This window comes from Engraulis encrasicolus, chromosome 17, assembly GCF_034702125.1.
Source record: "Engraulis encrasicolus isolate BLACKSEA-1 chromosome 17, IST_EnEncr_1.0, whole genome shotgun sequence".
Taxonomy (NCBI): domain Eukaryota; kingdom Metazoa; phylum Chordata; class Actinopteri; order Clupeiformes; family Engraulidae; genus Engraulis; species Engraulis encrasicolus.
The window spans coordinates 53,154,864-53,175,579 of record NC_085873.1 but is presented as its reverse complement, the minus strand read 5'-3'; the positions used below and the strand labels follow the sequence as shown (position 1 = coordinate 53,175,579).

The window sequence follows — 20,716 nt, the reverse complement described above, 5'->3', positions numbered from 1 at the left end:
GGATTGTATGTAATGCATCATCGTTTGCGACTTCCCTCGTCCTTCTCCCATTCAATGATCAGTCTTTTGTTACAGAGGTAATCTTCTCCCAGAAGACCAGAAAAAGATGTTATGCAAAGGGATACTGTATATGAATTGACTGTAATGATTGGCGAAAGGCGACTGTTAACTCTGTCAAACAACTGAAGACAGCTGACACAACAGCGACAATGGGATGGATGGGGGTGGAATGCGCTGGGTTTACACTTGGACAACAACATTATTAAGCAGAAATAAAAACAAGACATTGGATGAAATACATGTTGTAATGTTTACCTACCTTACAGATTTAAGGTGCTGAAGAACATGGAGAATAAGATTGCATGCAGCCTCATTCTGGGGTTGTCCAGATGGATCCAGGTGCAGTACCAAGTTTATCGTATCTGGACTTTGGCAGATCACTTTTCGTGCCGTCTCAAAGACTGATGTCTCCCACACAGGTAGGTGCAATTCATTTCCAAACACATTCAGCATACAAGGAAAAAGCTCTGGATTTCCGCATTCCAAAGCTTTCATTGAGATTGTTAGTAAAAAGCTGGAATCAACACTGAAAAAAGTGAATGGCAATCAGAAATCTGCAAACAACACAATGTTTTGGCAACACTAGCACTTACAATGTATTACTTACTTAATGTGCTGATGGCAGCTACAAATCATCTTGATCATTTCTTCAGAAATATCACAATTTGCCAGTTCTAAAACAACCTTGTCTCTTGATTGCTTGATGATGTACGACATGGCACAGCACTGATAAGGGTCAAGACATCCATCCCCAAAGTCAAAACAGCATCTGATTTTGTTGAGGAACACAGAACATGCCTGATGGGACTGCATTTCAAATAGGCACTGACAGAGAAAGATAAAGTCTTCGCGGCTGTCATATGGTGTATCCTCTTGTCCGTGGTCTGTAGAGGGATGCAGAAATGAGCTAAAAAGTTTCTGATGGAATCCATGGGATGCTTTTGTTATGTCCTCTGCTGGTATCAGGCACTTCAGTAAAGAGACATTTTTCTCAGAGAAAAGGCCACTCAGAAAGGAGATCACGTGCCTCATGTGTTTCTCCTCATCTTTCCTACAGTTGGCCAGAACTCCATCTATTTCCCCTGGGTTAGCAACCAGCCAAAGAGCTGCAAAAAATTCTTGCATAGTGTTGTGGAGGAAACTGCACCGTGTTTCTGAAGATGTTGGGCTATCCCTGAAAGTAAGTTGATTCAGAAAATTACGCTCAATGTTGTTGTCTTCACAATCCTCTAGGAGTATGGTCCGCTGTTTCATTGCGCTGAAACTAAGTTTGCACAAGTGCAGTATCTCTTCTTTGCTGCGCTGAATTAAGTGATTAAACTGGGTCAGTTGCTTACATTTCATCAGTATATGGCGAAAAATGTGTAGGTAGATAGTTGTTGCTGTGCACAAGTTAGGAACTTCATCACTAGGAAACAGCATGCAGGCAGCAACCATATATGCATGCATGGGGACATGACAAAGGCTACGCAGCTCTAGATTCCCCATAATCAATCTCAGTGCATCAGGTTTATCTTGAAGTACGTCAGACAAGTAAATCTGGAGTGATTGCGCATTGAAACCCTGCACGCATACTCTGCAAGCACTCCACTCTGGAAGCACCTCCTCGTGCTCTGGTCGGCAGGTTAATACAACCTTGGCCTCTGGGAGAAGTTCTTTGGTCAGTATTTTATACAGGATTGAGTTGAACGGTACATCTTTGACACCATCAAATATTACGATGACATGTTCAGAGTTTTCCTTGATATCTTGCAGGACCTCTTCTCTATCTAAACGTGGCTCAACATATGCAAACAGCAGAGATTCTAGACTTGTTGACTTTGACATGTCAGGGAGTGTCTCATCAAAGTAGAACATATAGTTCAATTTTCTGTTTTCCATGTTAGTCCAGAGGTTGATCATTTCCATGGTGACGGTTGTCTTTCCTATTCCTGGTTTCCCAGGGAGCAAAATATCTTGCTCATTTGTCAGCAGATCTTTAGGAGATTTCTGAGCGTCTTTCAAAGGAATGTAGGCATTCAGTTTCTTAGTGCGAGGTACCTTGTACTTTTTGCTTTTCTGTTTAATTTTAGTCATCACTGGACATCTCTGGTCATCTGTGTCAAGTACAAGTGGTGCATACACAAACCTTCCACTTTCAGTAAGGAGGGATTTTGATTGCTTTGAGTGATTTCTGAGTATGACCTTGGCTTTCTCTTTGAGCTGATGTTGGTATCGTTGACAAGGTTTGGAACCTGGTGGTAAATGGCAAAAAATAAATAAAAAATAATAGTTTAGAACATGCAGCATTATTCTGTAAAACAGATTGTTGTTTTTTTCAGTTCCACCAACCTGAAAATAATGATCAAATAATGCAAAACCTACTATGGCCAAACTCCCAATGTAATATGGAGAGGTAACATTTTTTAACATGTTTACTAAAGGAATAGTTTTTAAAAATTGATATTGTGGAGGAAGGTGAAATATCGCCGTAGGCCCTACACAAAAATGTGTTTGGTAGACTGCATCAAAATAAGCAACTAGTAGGATTGATACATCAAACTTGGAAAAGGAAACTAAAAAATACCTCTACATCTCAATGGGTATACAGACCTTATTTGAAAGTGGGCAAGTGGGTAAATGTTTAATTCCAAATGAGTAAACAATTCACTCATAGATGTTCCACATAAATATAATACTAGAAACCCCTTTGGGGTACTCCAATACCATTAACATATTTAAAACACTGCATGAAACAAGACTAGACAAAACGACATTTTCAATATAACTTGGTGGAAACAAAACACTTGATGGAACAAAAAAAAATGCTATACTTTCAGGAAATAGAATCGTCTGCCAATTCTGTCAAAAAAGAAGACACAAATTGCAGAACATTTACTTTTGTATTTTAGTGGGAAAGGAAAAAGTAAATGTATTACTTTTAAATGTTGTATTTAATATATTCGATTATAAATCGGTGGACGGGAGTGGTAGGAATGATGGGGGATTGGAAGCATCGCGTTTCGGTGATATACCTTTAGCAGTCGGAGGCGACTGCATAGGCCTAGTTTTACCCTAACTGCTCAGCTCTGGCCAAAAAGGCAAGCCCACTTTGAGCATTTTTGGCGAAAATGCAATCAAGTTATTTTTTAAATCATTATCATTACAATTTATGTTTTCTTCATCTCATGAGCGGATCAGCCTACGAAATGTATTCATTTAATAATTTAAAAGGAAGATAAAAAACAACAAGGAAAAAAAACAACATGGGGTGGTGAATGAGCCTTTGTAGTATATGAACAAAATGATTTGGTTCCCTCACCTGTGGGCTCCATTTCTGGCTCCTGTCTGAAGGGAAAGCAGCTGATCCACTGATGTAGGTCAGGAGTGGCATCTTTTGGTAAAGTTCTGCCCTTTTCACCATCTAAAATCCTGAGCAATAAATAGCTTGCCTCTTCACCCTTGTTGGTGGCAAAGTCTATAATTTTCCTGCTCTGGTCCGAGGGATTCTTTTCTGACATGACGGCTCTGCCATTGTCAAAGTTGAATACCTTTAGCTCTTTAAGCTTGTCAACAATGAGTGCCTGATTCTTGAGGTGCTCGATCAGCAGAACCCGAGCGTTTCTCAGATAGTCCACCGCTGAATGTTTTGTACAGGCCATGTTGCAGGCATAGCTTACAGTAGGTACTCAAGTCATCTTCCTCAGTATTGCACCTGGCAGAAAGACAGAAAATCCCATTGGCAAATGCTCACAATAACAGGTAGAAGTATACATACAGATCGGAATTTTGGGTTTTCATGAGCTGTATGCCAAAATCATCAATATTAAAACAATACAAGACCTGAAATATTTCAGTTGGTGTGCAATGAATCTAAGACATGAAAGTTTATTTGTTATCATTACATTATGGGCGGAAAAATGAACTTTAATACAATATGCTAATTATTTGAGAAGGACCTGTATATGTATGTCATTGGGTGGTTGGCAGCAACTATAGGGTCATTTCACGTGAAATCAGACACTTTGACCCGACCGACACCGATTTCAATCATACTTGGTGTGCTTGTTTAGTAGGGTGGTAGCACCCCAGAACTGTATTTGTGTGAATCTGACACCAATAGTAGGGGAGGAACAGACTAGCGAAGGTTTACATATGAGGGTAGGACACAATACATTCAGCCTTGATTATATCAGTCCGTGTAAACCACAAAAAGAGGTGTTGTTGTGGTGTTGTTTGAAAGCTCTTTTCTGGCTCTGCAAATTACACAAATAGCATGGAGTACAACAACCTTCAGAATATGAATTATGATTAATTGAACAAAAAATTAAAAATTGAATATAAAAAAACGTATACTTTAAAATGGCCAGTTCCTTGTCTAAACGTAGCCTGCAATGTCATGAACAACACCTGCAATGCTGGTGTTTGGTTCTTTATTCATTTCAGAGATAACGGGACAAAAAAATATGGCATCATACAGATCACCTAGTAATAATATGGCAATACCATAGTAATATCACATGACAGCATGTCTATCGGAATATGTGAAGAATGGAGATGGTCCATGAGGATGCAGGAAGTTCAGTTTCACCTCTCCAGTGCTCGGCATACATACAGCGCCGCCAGTTAGTATTGGCACCCCTTAATTTTATTTACAAATTGTGCAATATATCCAGAAATAAATGGAAATATACACAACGTTTACCATCAGGATCTTTTAATTGAACATTATAAGATATTTGGAATTGCCAAGTATTTATTTCCAAGTGCATTTTGTAATTTCAAGCAAAAACATTTAAAAGGGCATGTCCAGTAATATTGGCACCCCTCCTTCAAGGGTAATTGCACACTATTAGACAGCAATGGCAGCCTCTGAAGGTTTTGGTTTTCATCAATGACTGTGTTCTTTCATTTTTACAACCAATCCACTGTGCATTTGGTTGTGTTCTTTGGGTTTTTGTCTTTCTGGAGTGCACATGATGTTCAACTCAAACCAAGTGTTCTTGCCATGGTTACACATTTTACTGTAAATGATGCAGAGGCGATTCCTCTTTGAGTACAAGGGAGGCGCCGCCTCCTGTCCAAAATCACGGAGAATAGTATGTAAACTAATGCTTTACACAACTTAATAACATTGCTATTTCAGACCCAGCTCCATAGAAAATGCATGCGCTCAACTTAGAGATGTAACCAATCTGTAATAAGATCCCGAGGCTCGCACGAGTTTTTTTTTTTCCGCTCATGACAACGCAAGCGAGTCGAGTCTCAATGGACTTCAATGGCATGTGGGATTGTACGATTTTTCAATGGCAAAATGCTAAACGGTCATTGGCTATTGCCGTGAAATTTTTTTGATTTTGAGACTGAGCCTCACTGGGAGTGAATGGAGAAGAGAGAGGAGGGGGGAGGGACCGGAGACTGGAGCTCCGACTTGTGATTGGGTGAACCCCGTGTCAGTAGGCTACAGTAGTTGATTTCATTTCGAAATGCGGATATGTTATTAATTTGACTGAGAAGTTTCGTCGTGGTAACCAGTGGGGAAGCTATTCATTGCGGTGTACTCCAGTTTTGTGTACATATTCTTGTAAACCTAGTGACACTAGTGTTGCGAATAAAGTCTTAATAGTGGCATGTCCTTATCCTTTTTAATCTCCCAATTCAAAAGTTGAAGTTGCCTACTTTTCGTTAGGGCTAGCTTGCAAGAAAACTAGAGAGCTATGCAAAATGCCAAGCATTGTGGATTAAATTCTGGCGAATTCCAGTCGTCCTTATGAGGAGAAAATGAATATCAAGGAGCAGAGCAGAGCACTGCCTAATATTGACTTGGTGAAAAAGGTAGGGAATAACAACCGTTTCTTTTGAGCTTTCGTGGTGTCTTATCAACTGGTTAACTGCCAAGTCCCGTGAGTGGCGAGTCCTTGTTTCCTACTGTGTTGGCAATGTCTGGTAAATAATTAAAGATTTTGCGACCTCTAGTGGTAAGTTAAGCCGTGCACCCAGTAATGAACAAAGACAACGAAGGCAAACTAAATCACATCATTATGTGGCGGAGGTAGGCCTAATGATAATAATAATAATAATAATAAAAACATTTCCCTATGAATAGGCTACAAAGGGGATAATGATTAATGGTTAACAAATTTGTTTCAACAAGAGTCCTTTAGTGTGTGAGGCCATATGTGGCTCAGGACCAATGTAAGATGTGTGTCAAAATTTACCCCCCCCCATCCCCCCCCCCCCCCCCCCCCCCCCCCCTTTATTTTTGCGTTCTGGACATATTGTAATTGAACAGCCTCCCCTGTTTGACAGACTACCAGCCGCCACTGAAATGATGATACCAGTGATGCCTGTCATGATACCTGTGATACGGTCAAGTCCTCCAATACCTGATGCAACAAAGGGGTGCATAATATTATGGATCGGACACCATGCTTGCTTTTTGGTAGGGTGTCCTTTTCCTTAAAGACTTTCTTGCAGAGTATGCAAACATGCTGTTTGTGTGAGTCACTGAAAAACTGTGCTATTGCTTCATCTGACCTTAAAACATTCTTAAAAGGGCTGTGCTAGGCCTGTATTTTTTCATACAGCCGTCAGGTGTTCCCTGTTATGACTTTTATTAAGCAATGTGGTCTGCCTTGATCTCCAACAAAAAGGCACTACTTTGTGTAGTGTTTAACACGGGGTGCTTATTGAAAAAAACTACCCAGAACAGTTCAAAGTTGACCGTCAGGTCTGTAGATGTTAGTCCCTGTGTTTTTTCATTATTTGCACCGACTTCCAAAGACTTTTATCATAATATCTTCCTCTACCCCCCACATCCAAGGATGTTCTTTACAGCTCCATGTTTGGCAGATTTCTGAATAACACAACACAGTGTTGAAAATGGTTTACCAAGGTCTTTTGAGATGACCTTTTATTATTTGGAGGTCTTGTTTTTGTAAATAATAGTATTTGTGGTGTCCTCAGGCAGCTCCTCTGTCTTCAGATTGGTGAAAGACACACAAGATGTAACAGGTGGCTATTTAAACACAAATATCATAATTCCTTGCCTAATTCATGTTCTATGGGCAAAAGCAATTAGTCAAAGGTGATTCCCATTTGCGATTTACCATAATTGAGTCAAATTAGGTTTCCAAAATGGTATCCAGTAAAGGGTGCCAATACCAGTGATCAAGGGAACTTAACCATCTTCAATTATTTCCCTCTCATAGTTTAGTATTTAATGCTGTTGATATTTTTTATATTTAGTTTCAACCACAAGCTATCTATAGAAAAATCATGGTTGACCATATTATTTGTTTTCTGGAGATATGTCCCATAATGTACTTAAACTTCAAGGGTGCCAATAGTACCTGGCGGCACTGTACATCATGCTAGCCACTAGTTGACATCATATAAGTTACAGCTACAACATACCCTTTGATGCTTGAACATTAAAAAAATCCTTTACTGAGCTTATTCTTTCAACCCTGCCTTCTCTGAGTGCTGAACATGGTCTAGCTTCCACTGTGTCCATTGACAATGGGTAGAAGATGTGTAGTTTTTGAGTACCTGGAATTGGGACTGACAAGGGTGCTGGGCTCACCGGGAAAATGCCCGTTATGCTAGTCCAGTCCTGTCCCTGACACTATTCTATTGCTACTTTATTACAACTCATTTCAACCTTTATGTCCCCTCTGAAATGCATAAAGAACCAAACACCCCATTTTCAGGTGTTGTTTATGAACTTACAGAATATGTTTACATTAGGAAAACCGGCCATTTAAAAATATAACTTTTTTTATTTTCAATTTTTAATTTTTCAATGTATCATAATTCATATTCTGAAGGTTGTTGTATTCCATGCGGTTTGTGTAATTTGTAGAGCCAGAAAAGAGCTTTCAAACAACTCCTCAGTAAGGGTGGGCGATATATATTGTCTGCGAAATTATCGTGAATGTTGTTTTGACGATGAGTAATTTTGCAATATCGAGATATTTGTATGAAGTCGCTAAACTCAACAAAGCGCTCTGACAGGACTCCTCCAGACAGCGACTACAGCCAAGCCTGTGAGCCAATGGTAATGTTGTTGTGAACTGGAGAATAAGTCTGTGAACCAATGAGCAGACAGTGCTGAGAGGGGGGCGGGCTGCAGTGTTTTGGCAGATGGAGAGNGAGAGATCTTGGCCAATTCGAAACAGCGAAGGCAGCTGTCCTTCCAGTGAGCTAACTGGACATCGAGTCATGAAGTGTGGATCGAAACGAAAAATTGCTTTATTTCCTCTCTCGGCAGTTGACTGCATTTGTGGGCGTAACGAGGATATTTCGAGGATACATCAGATGCTGACTTCGCTGCCTTGGTACCCAGCATGCTGTGCGCCACCTCCCTCTAAACCGGAAACCTGAAAGACAAACATGGCTACTACCCAAGCTACTACCTTATCATACTCTTTATTCTGACACTTATGTACAAGCGGATTCCAAAAAAGTTAGGACACTTGGTATTTTGTGAATAAAATAAAAATGCTGGCATTTTCAAAACATTAAATCCATACATAACATGGACAATGGCACAAGGTCAAGATAGGAACAGTTAAAATGAGGCAAAAGCATTGTTTTGAGGGAAATATGTGGTCATTTAAAATTCGACCCATGCAACAAATCTCAAAGAAGTTGGGACAGGGCCAACAAATGTTGTAATAGTTGGATAATTCTAAAAATAACACAAGGAGGAATAATTTGAAAGGAACTATATTGACTGCCAACATGAATGCACAAATAAAATACCATCGCAGATAGGACTGGGTACCGAAATTCAATTCTTTGATGGAACCGAATTAAAAGCTAAGGTTCTACTTGGCATCGAAACGTGCCTTGTCTGTCGGTTCCACGTTTCGGTTCCTGAAGTCTGACTGTCAGAGCCATCAAATGTGTGTTTAAGCACGCGGCCATTTCAGCCAATCACAAGTGTCACAAACTGACCACGCTCCTCCTCTTCCCGTTTCGCACCTCATTTAAACGATTGATAAGACAGCTGATTTTCAACCAGCTGATTGTAGGCTACTATTGAGAAACAAAAACATGCCGTCGAAAGCGTGGCTATATTTCAGGAAAGTAGATAAGGAAGGAGCGCGCTGCAATATCTGCGATAAACTAATATCATGCAAGAATGGCAATACATCCAACCTGTTCAAACACCTGCTCTTGCATTCGATTAACTTGCGTGCAGAGAGTTGCAGCATCTTTACAACGGCAACACCGACCTCAACTATGCCTGCTGGCTGCAATACTGTCGACCTCAACCATGACCTCGACTCTTCAGGAAGATGTCTCTGACTCCTTGGAAACATGTTTTTCCATGAAAAGAGCTAACTTAGAAAGAACTGGTCTTGTGTTGGGGACGTACAAATGTAGCCTATTTAGACCGTCGGTTTAATTCGAGGGAAAGAACACAGCGACAAAAAAGATTTCCTCTCTATCCGGCTGGAGAATAACGCCATTGTTTGCTTGAAGTAGCGGCCGCTTAAGGTTAAATAACTGTGGATTGAAAGAACATAAAAAGGTTCCGTAAAAAACTGTAAAAAGCTTTCGAACAAGCCCTAACACATGTCTGTAGGTCTAGGTTAAGGAGATCGCTGGCTGTTAGGAAAAAATGACGAGATAAAAGAATGGTTGGAAAGCGCTATTTTTTCACTTGCAACAGCGGCCGCTTACAGTTCAATAACTTTTGATTGAAAGAACATAAAAACGTGCCGTAAAAACCTGTAAAAAGCTAAGATCCGCAGCTTTCGAACAAGCCCTAACACATGTCTGTAGGAGAAGGAGGTCGCTGGTTATATATATTTAGGTCTATATATCGTTTATATTAGGACTCTTTAGCTTAGATTCACCATGGCGTGAAAGCACAGTGTTGTCGCGGCTACTTGCAGCAGCTGATCATACGGCCCAGTTCTAGTCCCTGTATGGAAATGCGTGCGATCTCGCACAACGTCTGCATGGTTGAACAGGAATTTTGATTCATGTAAATGCATCCATAGCCTACTTGTATGTAGTCCTATACCTAATGCTTTGAGTCAAGTTGCTGGCTTGAGCTCACATGTCAATAACTGGTTGTGACTCATGTAGACTACAGGTTGTTTTTACCACTAGAAAGTGGCAATCTTGGGTCTCTGTTTTGGTAAGCTGTCGACAGACTGGGTAGCGTAGGCTACATTAAAAAAATCATGTCAGGCACGCTTGACATAGGATTGGTACCAGAAGTGAAGTTGCACCGTACAGCAGAACAATTTTAATCAGACATGAGTACATTTATCAGTATCAAAACCGTTTATAATAGTTGCAAAGCCATGCCGAGAGGACAACTTGCAGCATGCAATTAATCATGAATGCTGTATAGAATTAAATGCCTTTAACCCGCCATTGCTTAAGTCACGATGAGCGCCGCCTTGTGGCAGGCAGGGAAACTCATGATTTACAGACCGGTTACGCCATCTACTGGCCACTTTGGGTAACTGCAGGTTTAATTCAGGGTTTCTAGGAACCGAAAATGGAACCGTTCTGGTACCGGAACCGAAACATGGAACCGGAACCGAAAATTGTCAATCAATACCCAGGCCTAATCACAGAGAGGCTGTGGCACTCAGTAGCGAAGATATTGAGGGACTTATTACTGTTATTACTGTTACTATTACACAGAAAGATTGAGTTATCAAAATTGCAGGCATATAAGGCCTATTTCTGTAATGTAGAGTTCTGTGAAATCATTGCACGAGTTATGAGATCAAGACATACCCATCGTCAATAAGCAAACTATGACACTCCAACAATGACAGCTGTTGAAAAAAGGACCATAAACAGAACACTTGATTAAGGCACATGATGCAGACATTAAACAGTGTTGCAAGTGCAAAGCTCATTCTAGATGGACCTAGGAGACATGTGAAACTGTCCTCTGATTACAGAATGGAAAATATTTCATTATTTTTTGAAATCATGGAGTCATGCACCCTCCAGGTTATGAAGAAAATGAATACTTCAGCTTGATTTAGTGGTCAGACTGAAAGACAGCATATATGAGGGTAAAGGGGTGCAGAGATGCCTTGGTTATGGTCTTCTTACTCATGTAGAGCATTAAAATGAGGGCTGAATTATATATTCAGACTTTAAACAGCATACATAGCTACCAAGGCATTATATTTAAGCAGAGCCTTTAGATATTGCCTCATAATGATGGCAAATTTCAATCTCTGCTATGTTCCAACAGTGTTGTTCCATCATGAGAGTAAACCGGTGACAAAATTGTTTTCTTGCAGTCAGGGTATGCCACATATGAAGCAAAACAAGAAGGTGAACAAGTTGAAGAACACACCTATCAGTTGTGCTGCTGAAATCTTGTATCGCACATCAAAATATCTATTTGTTGAATAAAATAATGCCATCGGTCAAAGTAATTTACTGTTAGGTGTCCGCCTTTGTCTTGTCTTAAGTCTTAGCCAACTTTAAAAGCATTTTATTGGCCTTGTCCCAACTTTTTTGGGGTTTGTTGCAAGTGTGAAATTTGAAATGAGCACATATTTTCCTAAAAACAATCATTCTGCTTTGCTTTAACAACTGATGTTGTCAGTACACAGTGCTCTTCCTTATTAACATATTGAATGTTTCGAAAATGCCAGCATTTTGATTTTATTCACAAAATACCAAGTGTCCCAACTTTTTGGGAATCCGCTTTGTATGTAGATATTGAAAATCGAATGCATAAATCAACATTGTAGTATCTAAATATGCTGTCGCTAGATCTATTTATAGCCTATTTTACGATTCCGCCGTCTGACGATCATTCACCGTTCAAATAGCATTCGTAAGCTAAGCGCTAACGTGATGAACGTAACTCCCGCCATAGAATCGCCGTAACATCAAATGCGCAAGGCGGCGCACTCGTTAGTGCCGTTCGTAACGGCTGCCTCATCAGCTAACTTGACCTATCTGATCAGTGACATGTTTATGTAGGAGGAGAGTCATCGAGTCACTACCTCCCGTTTCGAATTGGGCCCTTGTGTCATTCGTGCTGGGCAGTGGAGGGGAGTTGTTGTTATCCAAATGGTGGATTTACATGAGGAATTCAACCGAACCAGCCATTGCATGATGCTGAGGGCGTTTTGGAACTATGTGCTTTAATCAGTAACTGTCTGTGATTATGGAAAGTCAAATAGTTAGGAAGAGAAATAGCTTTGTGTCTGGTCTGAGAAATCGCGTTAGCATGCTAGTTAGCGAACTAGGCTAAGCAATGTTGTTCTCTACAAGTAGAGTGGCTATTACTCACTACTCAAACACCCTCCTGCATGTATAGATATCATAACTGCTTAGGTGGACAAGTAATGACTCGTGCAGTGAGTTAAATTACAATGTGTGAAATTCAACACATGCAATTTGCAGCTGCCATAGTTAGGTTCTGCTTCCTATCTACAAATGCACTGTTTCCAGTCAAAAATGGCTGTCATCTAACAGAATCATTGGCAATACATCATAATTTTTTTTTAATTCACATGGATATGTTTTCATGACAAGTGATGAAGTATTACTTTACAGTCCAGCATATGCATATTAGTAAATTCAAAAAGTGAAAGCTCTTTCACAGCACAGCATTTCTCCCAACTCTCTGTCCCTCCCCAGTTAAAACACAAATGCAGCACTACTACCTCCAGTGCAGAATTGAAATTAGTCTGGAATCATGCACAAATCATAGACAGCATAAATGTGTAGCTTTGTTATACTGCCATGCTTTGTGATGTAGACAATGTTCTGCTTTACTCACCCTGCTTTTTGCCAGTGTTTTTGGAAATTATCGTCAAATTATCGTTATCGTGAAAATTCTAAAAATTATCGAGATAACTTTTTTTGCCCATATCGCCCACCCCTACCTCAGATATCTTTTTGTGACTTACACTGACTGATATAATCAAGGCTGAATGTATAATGTCCTACCCTCATATGTAAACCTTTGCTAGTCTGTTTCTCTAGGGTGACCAGACGTCCGGTTTTGCCCGGACATGTCCTACGGGGGGAATTTCAGAAATGTCTGGGATTTTGTTGGACTGCCTGAAATAGACCTAATTCATCTGCACTGTAATTTTCACTCCGTTTCATTTGACTCCACTCCAGGTTTCTCTCTACTGTTCACAAATTAGTCACTTCCTTCTCATCAAATCTAGCCACTTCGCACCATGTGTCCGAAAGAAGTAACCTAGGGGACTAGCCAGTGCGCCCCATGTTTACAAGCGAAAGCTAATCTGTCCGCTGGTTCTGCGGACTGCAATGACGATAGAAACGCAAACGCACGTTCGCGGTGGAGTTGAAAAAAATCCCGCGTGTGAAGCCAGGTATGAAGGTAATCTAACACAGGAGTAAGCCTAGTAACACCACCAAATCCATCATTTTAGGGAGGTACAAGTTTTGTTACACCTTGTCACAAGACTTAGCCTAAAAATTCTTTCATGATCTGTCATTTCCAAGTTATTTGCAAAAGCAATTTCTCGGAGCTAGAAGGACTCATTCCTGAGTTAAGAAATTAAGCTTCTTCTTCATCAACTTCTTCTTCTGTCTATTGCCTTTGCAGTTATTGATAACGTTGTATGGGTTATATTAATGGTAGGTAAAACTCCAGTTCCTATCTTAATGGCTGCAGTGCCCGTTGCTAATCAAATAGCCTAGCTAAATAGGCCTAATGGATGACAGTGGAGGGGTAAATTGTGAGGTAACAGTAATATAATATAAATAATATCAAACATATTAACATAAACATAATATAAGCCTATTAATATATTAATATAAACATATTAAGCCTAAAATGTAGCCTAATAGAACTTCATTATCAATTCAGTTGAAAACCACAAATGTTGTGTTTTTTACATTTAGTTTCCAATGTTATATAGCCTAATGCTGTTCATCTTTGTGGGGAATGGCTGAGATGGGCCTACATGATGGTGAATCTATTTTTAAAAACCTAATGCAGAAATTACCATAGGCCTATGAAATTGAGCTGCATTGTTATGCTCTTAAGCTACTCCAATATAGGTGTTCTGCCTACTATCTAGGATTGTAACAAAGGCACACTCTGCATCATATGATCACACAAATTATGTGATAGGCCTATAGGCGTAACTGAAGAGATTTTAATTGTCATTTATGGTAGACAAATGAATGTGCATGCCCAAAAGTTCGAGTGGCTTTTAAACAAATGACCATTTTGGATGCGTTGATACTATATAGGCCTACTATCATACCTCATACCCATATATACTTTCATACCTGTAGATACACAGATACACCGATGACCCCCCCCCCCACACCCAAAAAAGTGTCCTCCTTTTTACAAACCCAAATCTGGTCACCCTAGTTTCTCCCTTAATACTGGTGTCAGATTCGCACAAATGCAGTTCTGGGGTGCTACCTTGATACTGAACAGGCACAGCAAGTATGATTGAAATCTGTGTCGGTCGGGTCCTAAAGTGTCTGATTTCACGTGAAATGACCCATATACATATTTTCATTTCGAAATGAAAAGGGAATAAAAGGGAGGTCATTGATGTGTGTAAATTGGTTTATATTGGTCTCAAAAGAGATGAACAGACCAAGGATATCAGTGGAACCATGATGTGTGGTCTGATGAGACCAAGATAAACAAATTTGCTTTAGATGGTGTCAAGCATGTGTGGTGGTAAACAAGTGAGTTTTACAAAAAAAAGTGTATCCTCTGGCTAGTCAAGCATGGTTGTGGGTAGGGTTGCCAACCGTCCCTTGAAATACGGAATCATCCCGTATTTGGAAACAAAAGTACGGGTTCCGTATTGATGTGTAACGGGACGCAAATTGTCCCGTATTACCGTGAGAGTCAACACTAGGTTTCAAAATGTAAATGGGATGAATGAATAGGCTGCTACGTGCCGCTAGAAGGCATTTTACGGTAACATTAACATTCCAGAGCCATCTAATATCAGAGTTACGCCACTCCCATAGACCTCTATGGACCAATCTTTCCACAGCAATGGCGGCTCTCATGGAGCCTCACGGAGCGTTAACATGGAAATCCCCATTGACTTTAGTTCTATTAGAAGTTACTTAGTTCCAGGAGGTGGCCGTAGAACACAGAAAATGTGGTAAAGGTAATGTAATTTGTTTGTACTTAATCTTTGTTTGGTATGTGATGGTTCTGTGTTAGTTTCCAACAAACAGAAGTTTACTGTTAAGAAACATTTTAATCTACGTGAATCACATCACCAACCGACTTCCTGGTCCCCGGTTTGCGCAACTCTGTTATTAGATGGCTCTGTAACATTGTATTCTTTCTCAGCCCCCCTTTCCTACTCTGTGACCAATGATCAGACAGCACACTCCCATCCGCGGGAAACTTAAACAAATCACTGCAGCGCAAACACCTAACAACGCTACGTAATGTACATACTGAGTAAACAGAATTAGCTTTGGTGATAACTGACATTAAGCTATGGGTGACCAGGTCGAAACCACCGATGATCCCAATACTACTCCTCCGAAAAAAAAACAGAAAAGGCTGCAGAAATACAGGGCTGAGTGGGAGGAGGAAAATCCATGGGTAAAAAAAGTGCCTGAAAACATTTATAAGGCCAACTGTACCGTGTGCCACCGGGCATTTTCAATATCGCATGGCGGGCTGCATGACCTGAAACAGCATGCCTCTAGTGCCGGGCACGCAAACAATATGAGGGGCAAAAAACAAATGCAAACCCTGGACCAGTTTGTCTCAGAGTTCTACTCAGCAGCCCTAAACAATAAAAGGCTTCTAGCTGCTGCAAGAAGCCAAAAGAAATACAAATGGAAGCAATGAGAGAAATGAGAGTATAGCAGCTCAGCATTAAGAAATAAAGAATGAAGAAAAAAATGCACAGCCACTTTCTGTTCCCGTGGTCCATTATCTTGCAATTGTTGTACGTGTTTTGTGTTCAAAATAAATTGTGAAAACTGTTAACTGTGGAAATGTCTCAGTTACATCATTTGCCCTAAAATTCACAGAGGCAGATATTTTGGCTTTGTTTTGGCAGATATCTGCAATTTATGGCTTCCTTTTGGCAAGCCATAAGCTTTTGGCAAAATTTTGGCATGGTTATGGTTGACCTGGGCGCCAGTGAATTGGGGCGTTCCTCTGGAAAGCAAAAAAACAAAGATTTGGCTAAAATATGGGTTGTTTATGGCTTCCCACAACACATTAAAACGCGCGGACTGTGAATGAATGAGTTATGGCCAGGTTATGGCATGTGTCAGGTTAATCTGAACCTCGGGTGGAGAGCGGGACAGCAACGTTCTACATTGGTGCGCTTACGGCAACCCAAAAGACTGCCAAAATCAACTGTCAAGAGAAACTCGTGCTTGCCTCACTTCAGTTTCCCCAGCGCCAGTGTGTGTCAGACTTCAGTTTATGCAGGTAAGTGCAGTTGACACGTTTTTATATTAAATACAACCGCCGATGACTTAAGAGATGAGGCATTTTGTGTTATCGGTTTTCATGTTGATTTCATAGGTCTGTGACCGTCGGTTTCCGTGTTATGCGCTGAAACCATACTCTCAATGGCTGAAACTTAGATACCCTTTTAACAGGAGCTAAAACACAAACGTCTGTGACACACAACTGTGACATTTAATCTTAGTTGCTACCCTCATACTCAGTAACGGTTGATTAAGTGTTGTTCTGTGGTTGAAATTCACTTTCAGATATCAATGCCAAGGGAATTTCAATCAAAGAACAACAACACTAGCAATCCCAGCTAACTGCCCAACGACAGCTAGCAAAAGCCGGGAGCTAGCTAACTCAGGCATGGAGCATCTTCTACCTATCGGCACAAAGCAGAGCACTATCTAGCAATATCTGTCTGTCACGGAAAGTGTTGGACTCACTGTAATTCTAGCCTACTACTGAAGCAATCGAGTGAATCTGCTTTTTTCTACATTGTCTTTTCAGATGTGCTGCTGCTGAAGTCACCCGGTGGAGGAACTTGTTTTTTGACAGGCAAACTACAGGTTGGTTCCACAATTTATTAACCTCTCTCTCTGGTCTAATCTTCGTTCGTTGTGAAAGTCTTTGCTTTTAATGTAACTGCTTTTAAGTATACGTCTGTATTGGGTAATGCAATGGTCGGTTTGTGTTTAAGCGCTGGCTATTTAACATGATCAGTGTGTATTGTTCAGCTATCAACAACAGGGGGTAAACCGTATACAGAAATGTGGCCCATGTAGGCCTATGTAATCTTGCTCTAACATTTGTAATACCTCAACACAGAGAGTAGCTTACTAGAGGTGTCAAAGGTAAAAGTAGAAGTGAATTCATGGTGAAATGTAAACAAACGCCTGCCCCCAGACCAGGATCTCTGAAAAGACTGAATAAGGGGGAAAAAACACCTCAGATATGCCTACTGACAAGTCCAGGGTAGTGGGAGCATTACTAATTGTCAATAACAATGGCACATGATATAACATAGTGACTAGTCTGTTTCACCAGTTATTCTACTGTAGGCACACCCAATGAGATAGATAGCCTACTGCTTTGTTGTTATTGAAAAACCTAAAAGCTAGGTTAAAAAAAACCTCCAATTTGACCAGTACTCTGATCTTAGAATCAGTGGGCTACTATATACTCAAGTGCAAGTTATATGTTTTGGCAGGGTTTTGTTTGATTGAGTATTGTTTTTTTCCCTATTCTTTTTCTCCCTTTTACTTTTGACAATTTAGTAGATGGTTGTACAATCTACTGTAGCCTACTACTCATGTCATTTAAAATGTATAAAATATGAAATAACATCTACATTCTCTTTTCAGATGCTGTGCTGCGAACGGACACTGCAGTCACCTGTGGGAGGGGTCAATCAAATCGGATCTCAAAAACAGGTACCAAATTTTAATAACACCCCTCCCCCCTCTATTACTCTATTAATCAAGTGCATTTGTGCCGCCACTTGGCCAGGACACCCTTGTTAAAAGAGATTTTTAATCTCAACAGGTTTATTTTCCTGGTTAAATAAAGGTTAAATAAAAGAAGAAAAAAAATGTAATGCCACTGTTTTCAAAGTTACTTTTGCATGTAGTAATTCAATTTGGTTTATCTTTTTATTCTTTCCCAGATGTCGCGAATCTGATCTGATCTACCTACCTCTATGTGGCAATACTGGCCAGGGGACCAAGATGAAAACAAGAGGCCTGTACCCAGACATACAAGCACCCATCAAGTCACCCAGTCCTCCACCACCTGCCGTGCAGCTATACCCATCCATCAAATCCAGCCACTTGCCCACCCTAACCAGTCACAGCATTTGGAGGCAATAAAGTATAATGAAATGTATTTAATTGTCTTGTTTTTTTTTTTTCTAGATGCATAAATATTCCAGTTTCATTGTTGAAAATCACGCATTTATTAAATGTGCGATTTTCAACAATAAAACAGGAATATTTAGTGATCCCAAATGTAGCCATAATGGGGCCAAATGTCACTTATTTGTCTTATAAGTTTCTCTGTATACCGGTATTTACATTTTAACGTTTACATTGAAACTTATAAGACAAATAAGTGACATTTGGCCCCATTATGGCTACATTTGGGATCAATTATGGGTACATTATGGCAGTATTTAGGGTCATTTATGGCTGTTCTGGGAGAGTTATGGGTACATTATGGGTACATTATGGCAGTATTTAGGCTCATTCATGGCAGTTCTGGGACAGTTATGGGTACTTTATGGCTGCATTTTGGCTGAAGGGTGGGGTCTGGAATTCCTTTTGGGGCCTTTAAGGCTGTACGTGGAAATCCCAAATAGGTTTTGGGTGAACTTTGGTCAATTTATGGCTGGGTTTGGTTGGTTTTGGCATGCCAAATTTGGGCCACTTTTGGCCCGGGGACTCAAACCGAAGCCAGCCAAAAGGCCAAGACACAATTTGGCCCAAAACTCTGCCAAAAACATTTTGCTATCTGGGTTGGTTAAAATGCAGGAAATTGCTCCCTGAACCCCGCTTCATATTTTTGCGCGCCGCCCATAAGAGGTGTCCCTTATTTTTTCCCCAGAGAGTTGGCAACCCTAGTTGTGGGACTGAACAAAACAAAAACGTGTTGCAGACTGCTTTCCAACATACCGGTAGCCTAGGTGAGTTTGGTCTACAGTTACTACTAGCCTACTGCTAGTCGTCTAGTCAGTTGATTAAGAACTGATTACCTCAAACTTGAGGTAAACAGTCTATCTTAGATAGAATAGGAAAACCGCAAGAGCCTACCATGCAATCTTATGTACTCTACTGGTGTTGTTACGCGATGATACGTTTACTTTTGACACAGTCTGTTTGTATTAACATGCACGTGCTAAAGTGGCAAAAGGTTTTGACATCCGAGCAGCCGACCGGACAACGAAAGTGAAAGTGAAAGTGACACGATGCTAACCTCGGAAAAAGGTGCACATTTCTGCCACAAGTTTGGCCACACACACACTTCCACTTTCATACAGGTAAATAATAACTCACCTCACACATTTTAAGTGACAGTTCTCCTACGTCCAGAGGACAACAAGGAAACACCGGTGTTGTCACATATCCAGTAGGCCTTACTGTTCAGCGAGTGCCGCGATTTTCACTGACTTCAACAGCAGCGAATGGATAGTCCACAGAGTTTCACCAATGGGGCTATCCTTTTTTCTCCACCTTTATACACGTTCGTTCTACTTTTTATGTGAGACGAGAGTGAATAAATGGCACTGTCGAATTACATTATACTGCGAAACAAAAAGACGACACCCACCCAGTGTGAGTGATAGCAGAGAGAGTTTATGGGTAATACGAGAGAGGAATCTCTTTACTTTTTCCGGGTGGTACTGTCCACTAAGTGGCGCCATCCAGACAGCGCAGAGGAGCGCCAAGGAGCGCAGAGGCTGTTGAAATGAATGGGGTCGCATGGAGCTCAACCACGATGCTGCCATTGCTTTGGGAGAGAATTGGTATCATCGTTTCATTTTATTTTTCCAAAAGGCAGGATAGATTATCCTTTCAAACAGCAGTTAGTTTGAATGTTTAAACTTGCTGGATCTGTGTAAAATACGTCTTTATTGTCAATATGACGTCACGAGTGGCTTCACACACTGCGTTTCTTGGTCGGCCGGCTGCATTGCTGTGATCACGACGACCGTAAAGCAATTTTGTTAGCAAGATGCTAGCGGAGCCTGACTCATAAATGCCAACGCTGTAGGAAATCAGAAGGACATACTTCCCAGGTTATTGTACATTTCATTGAAATCCACATTGGTTTCTCAGAACTTACAGTTATATTGTCAAGTTTCAGCAGACAGCGAGCACAATTGTCAGTTATTAGCGCCAGCCTTATGAGCTCTGCTGTCTCGACAGCGCTCCCTAGGTGAACTGCAGGCACGGGTTTGAGGGCGAGATTCAACACTGTATGTAAACCCACTGTGGGCATACTCAATTGGCATACTTTTAAAATAAAATCAATATTCAACATACCGGTAGGCTACACTTCTCAATCTTACTCATTCAGTCAACATACACTTCTATGTAAATCATACACATTCAGTAGGCCTATCACTCAGTTCTTCTTATGGTAGTCTAAGCATATAGGCGAGTACATCTATGCAAAAAAAGACCTAACCCCAAAAAAATTGATACAAAAGGTTTTTCAAGTGAT

At 40.5% G+C, this 20,716-nt stretch overlaps 1 protein-coding gene across 1 annotated transcript; it reads right to left on the bottom strand.

The window, feature by feature from the left end:
* Positions 1–553: 553 nt before the first annotated feature.
* On the bottom strand, positions 554–19,801 carry LOC134466932 (NACHT, LRR and PYD domains-containing protein 4F-like). Its single transcript, XM_063220856.1, has 3 exons — positions 19,546–19,801; positions 3,362–3,754; positions 554–2,294 (listed from the first exon to the last, which is right to left on the bottom strand). The coding sequence occupies exons 2-3, from the start codon at positions 3,699–3,701 to the stop codon at positions 664–666; spliced, it is 1,971 nt and encodes a 656-aa protein (XP_063076926.1). The 5' UTR covers positions 3,702–3,754; positions 19,546–19,801; the 3' UTR covers positions 554–663.
* Between the last annotated feature and the right edge of the window lie 915 nt (positions 19,802–20,716).

What these genes read in the sequence shown, in the direction of transcription:
- LOC134466932 (XM_063220856.1), bottom strand. Translation starts at nt 3,701, where the DNA reads ATGGCCTGTACAAAACATTCAGCGGTGGACTATCTGAGAAACGCTCGG. An exon ending in GCCAGAAATGGAGCCCACAG is followed by an intron (nt 2,295 to 3,361) that starts GTGAGGGAACCA and finishes ATTTACCACCAG; the next exon opens with GTTCCAAACCTTGTCAACGA.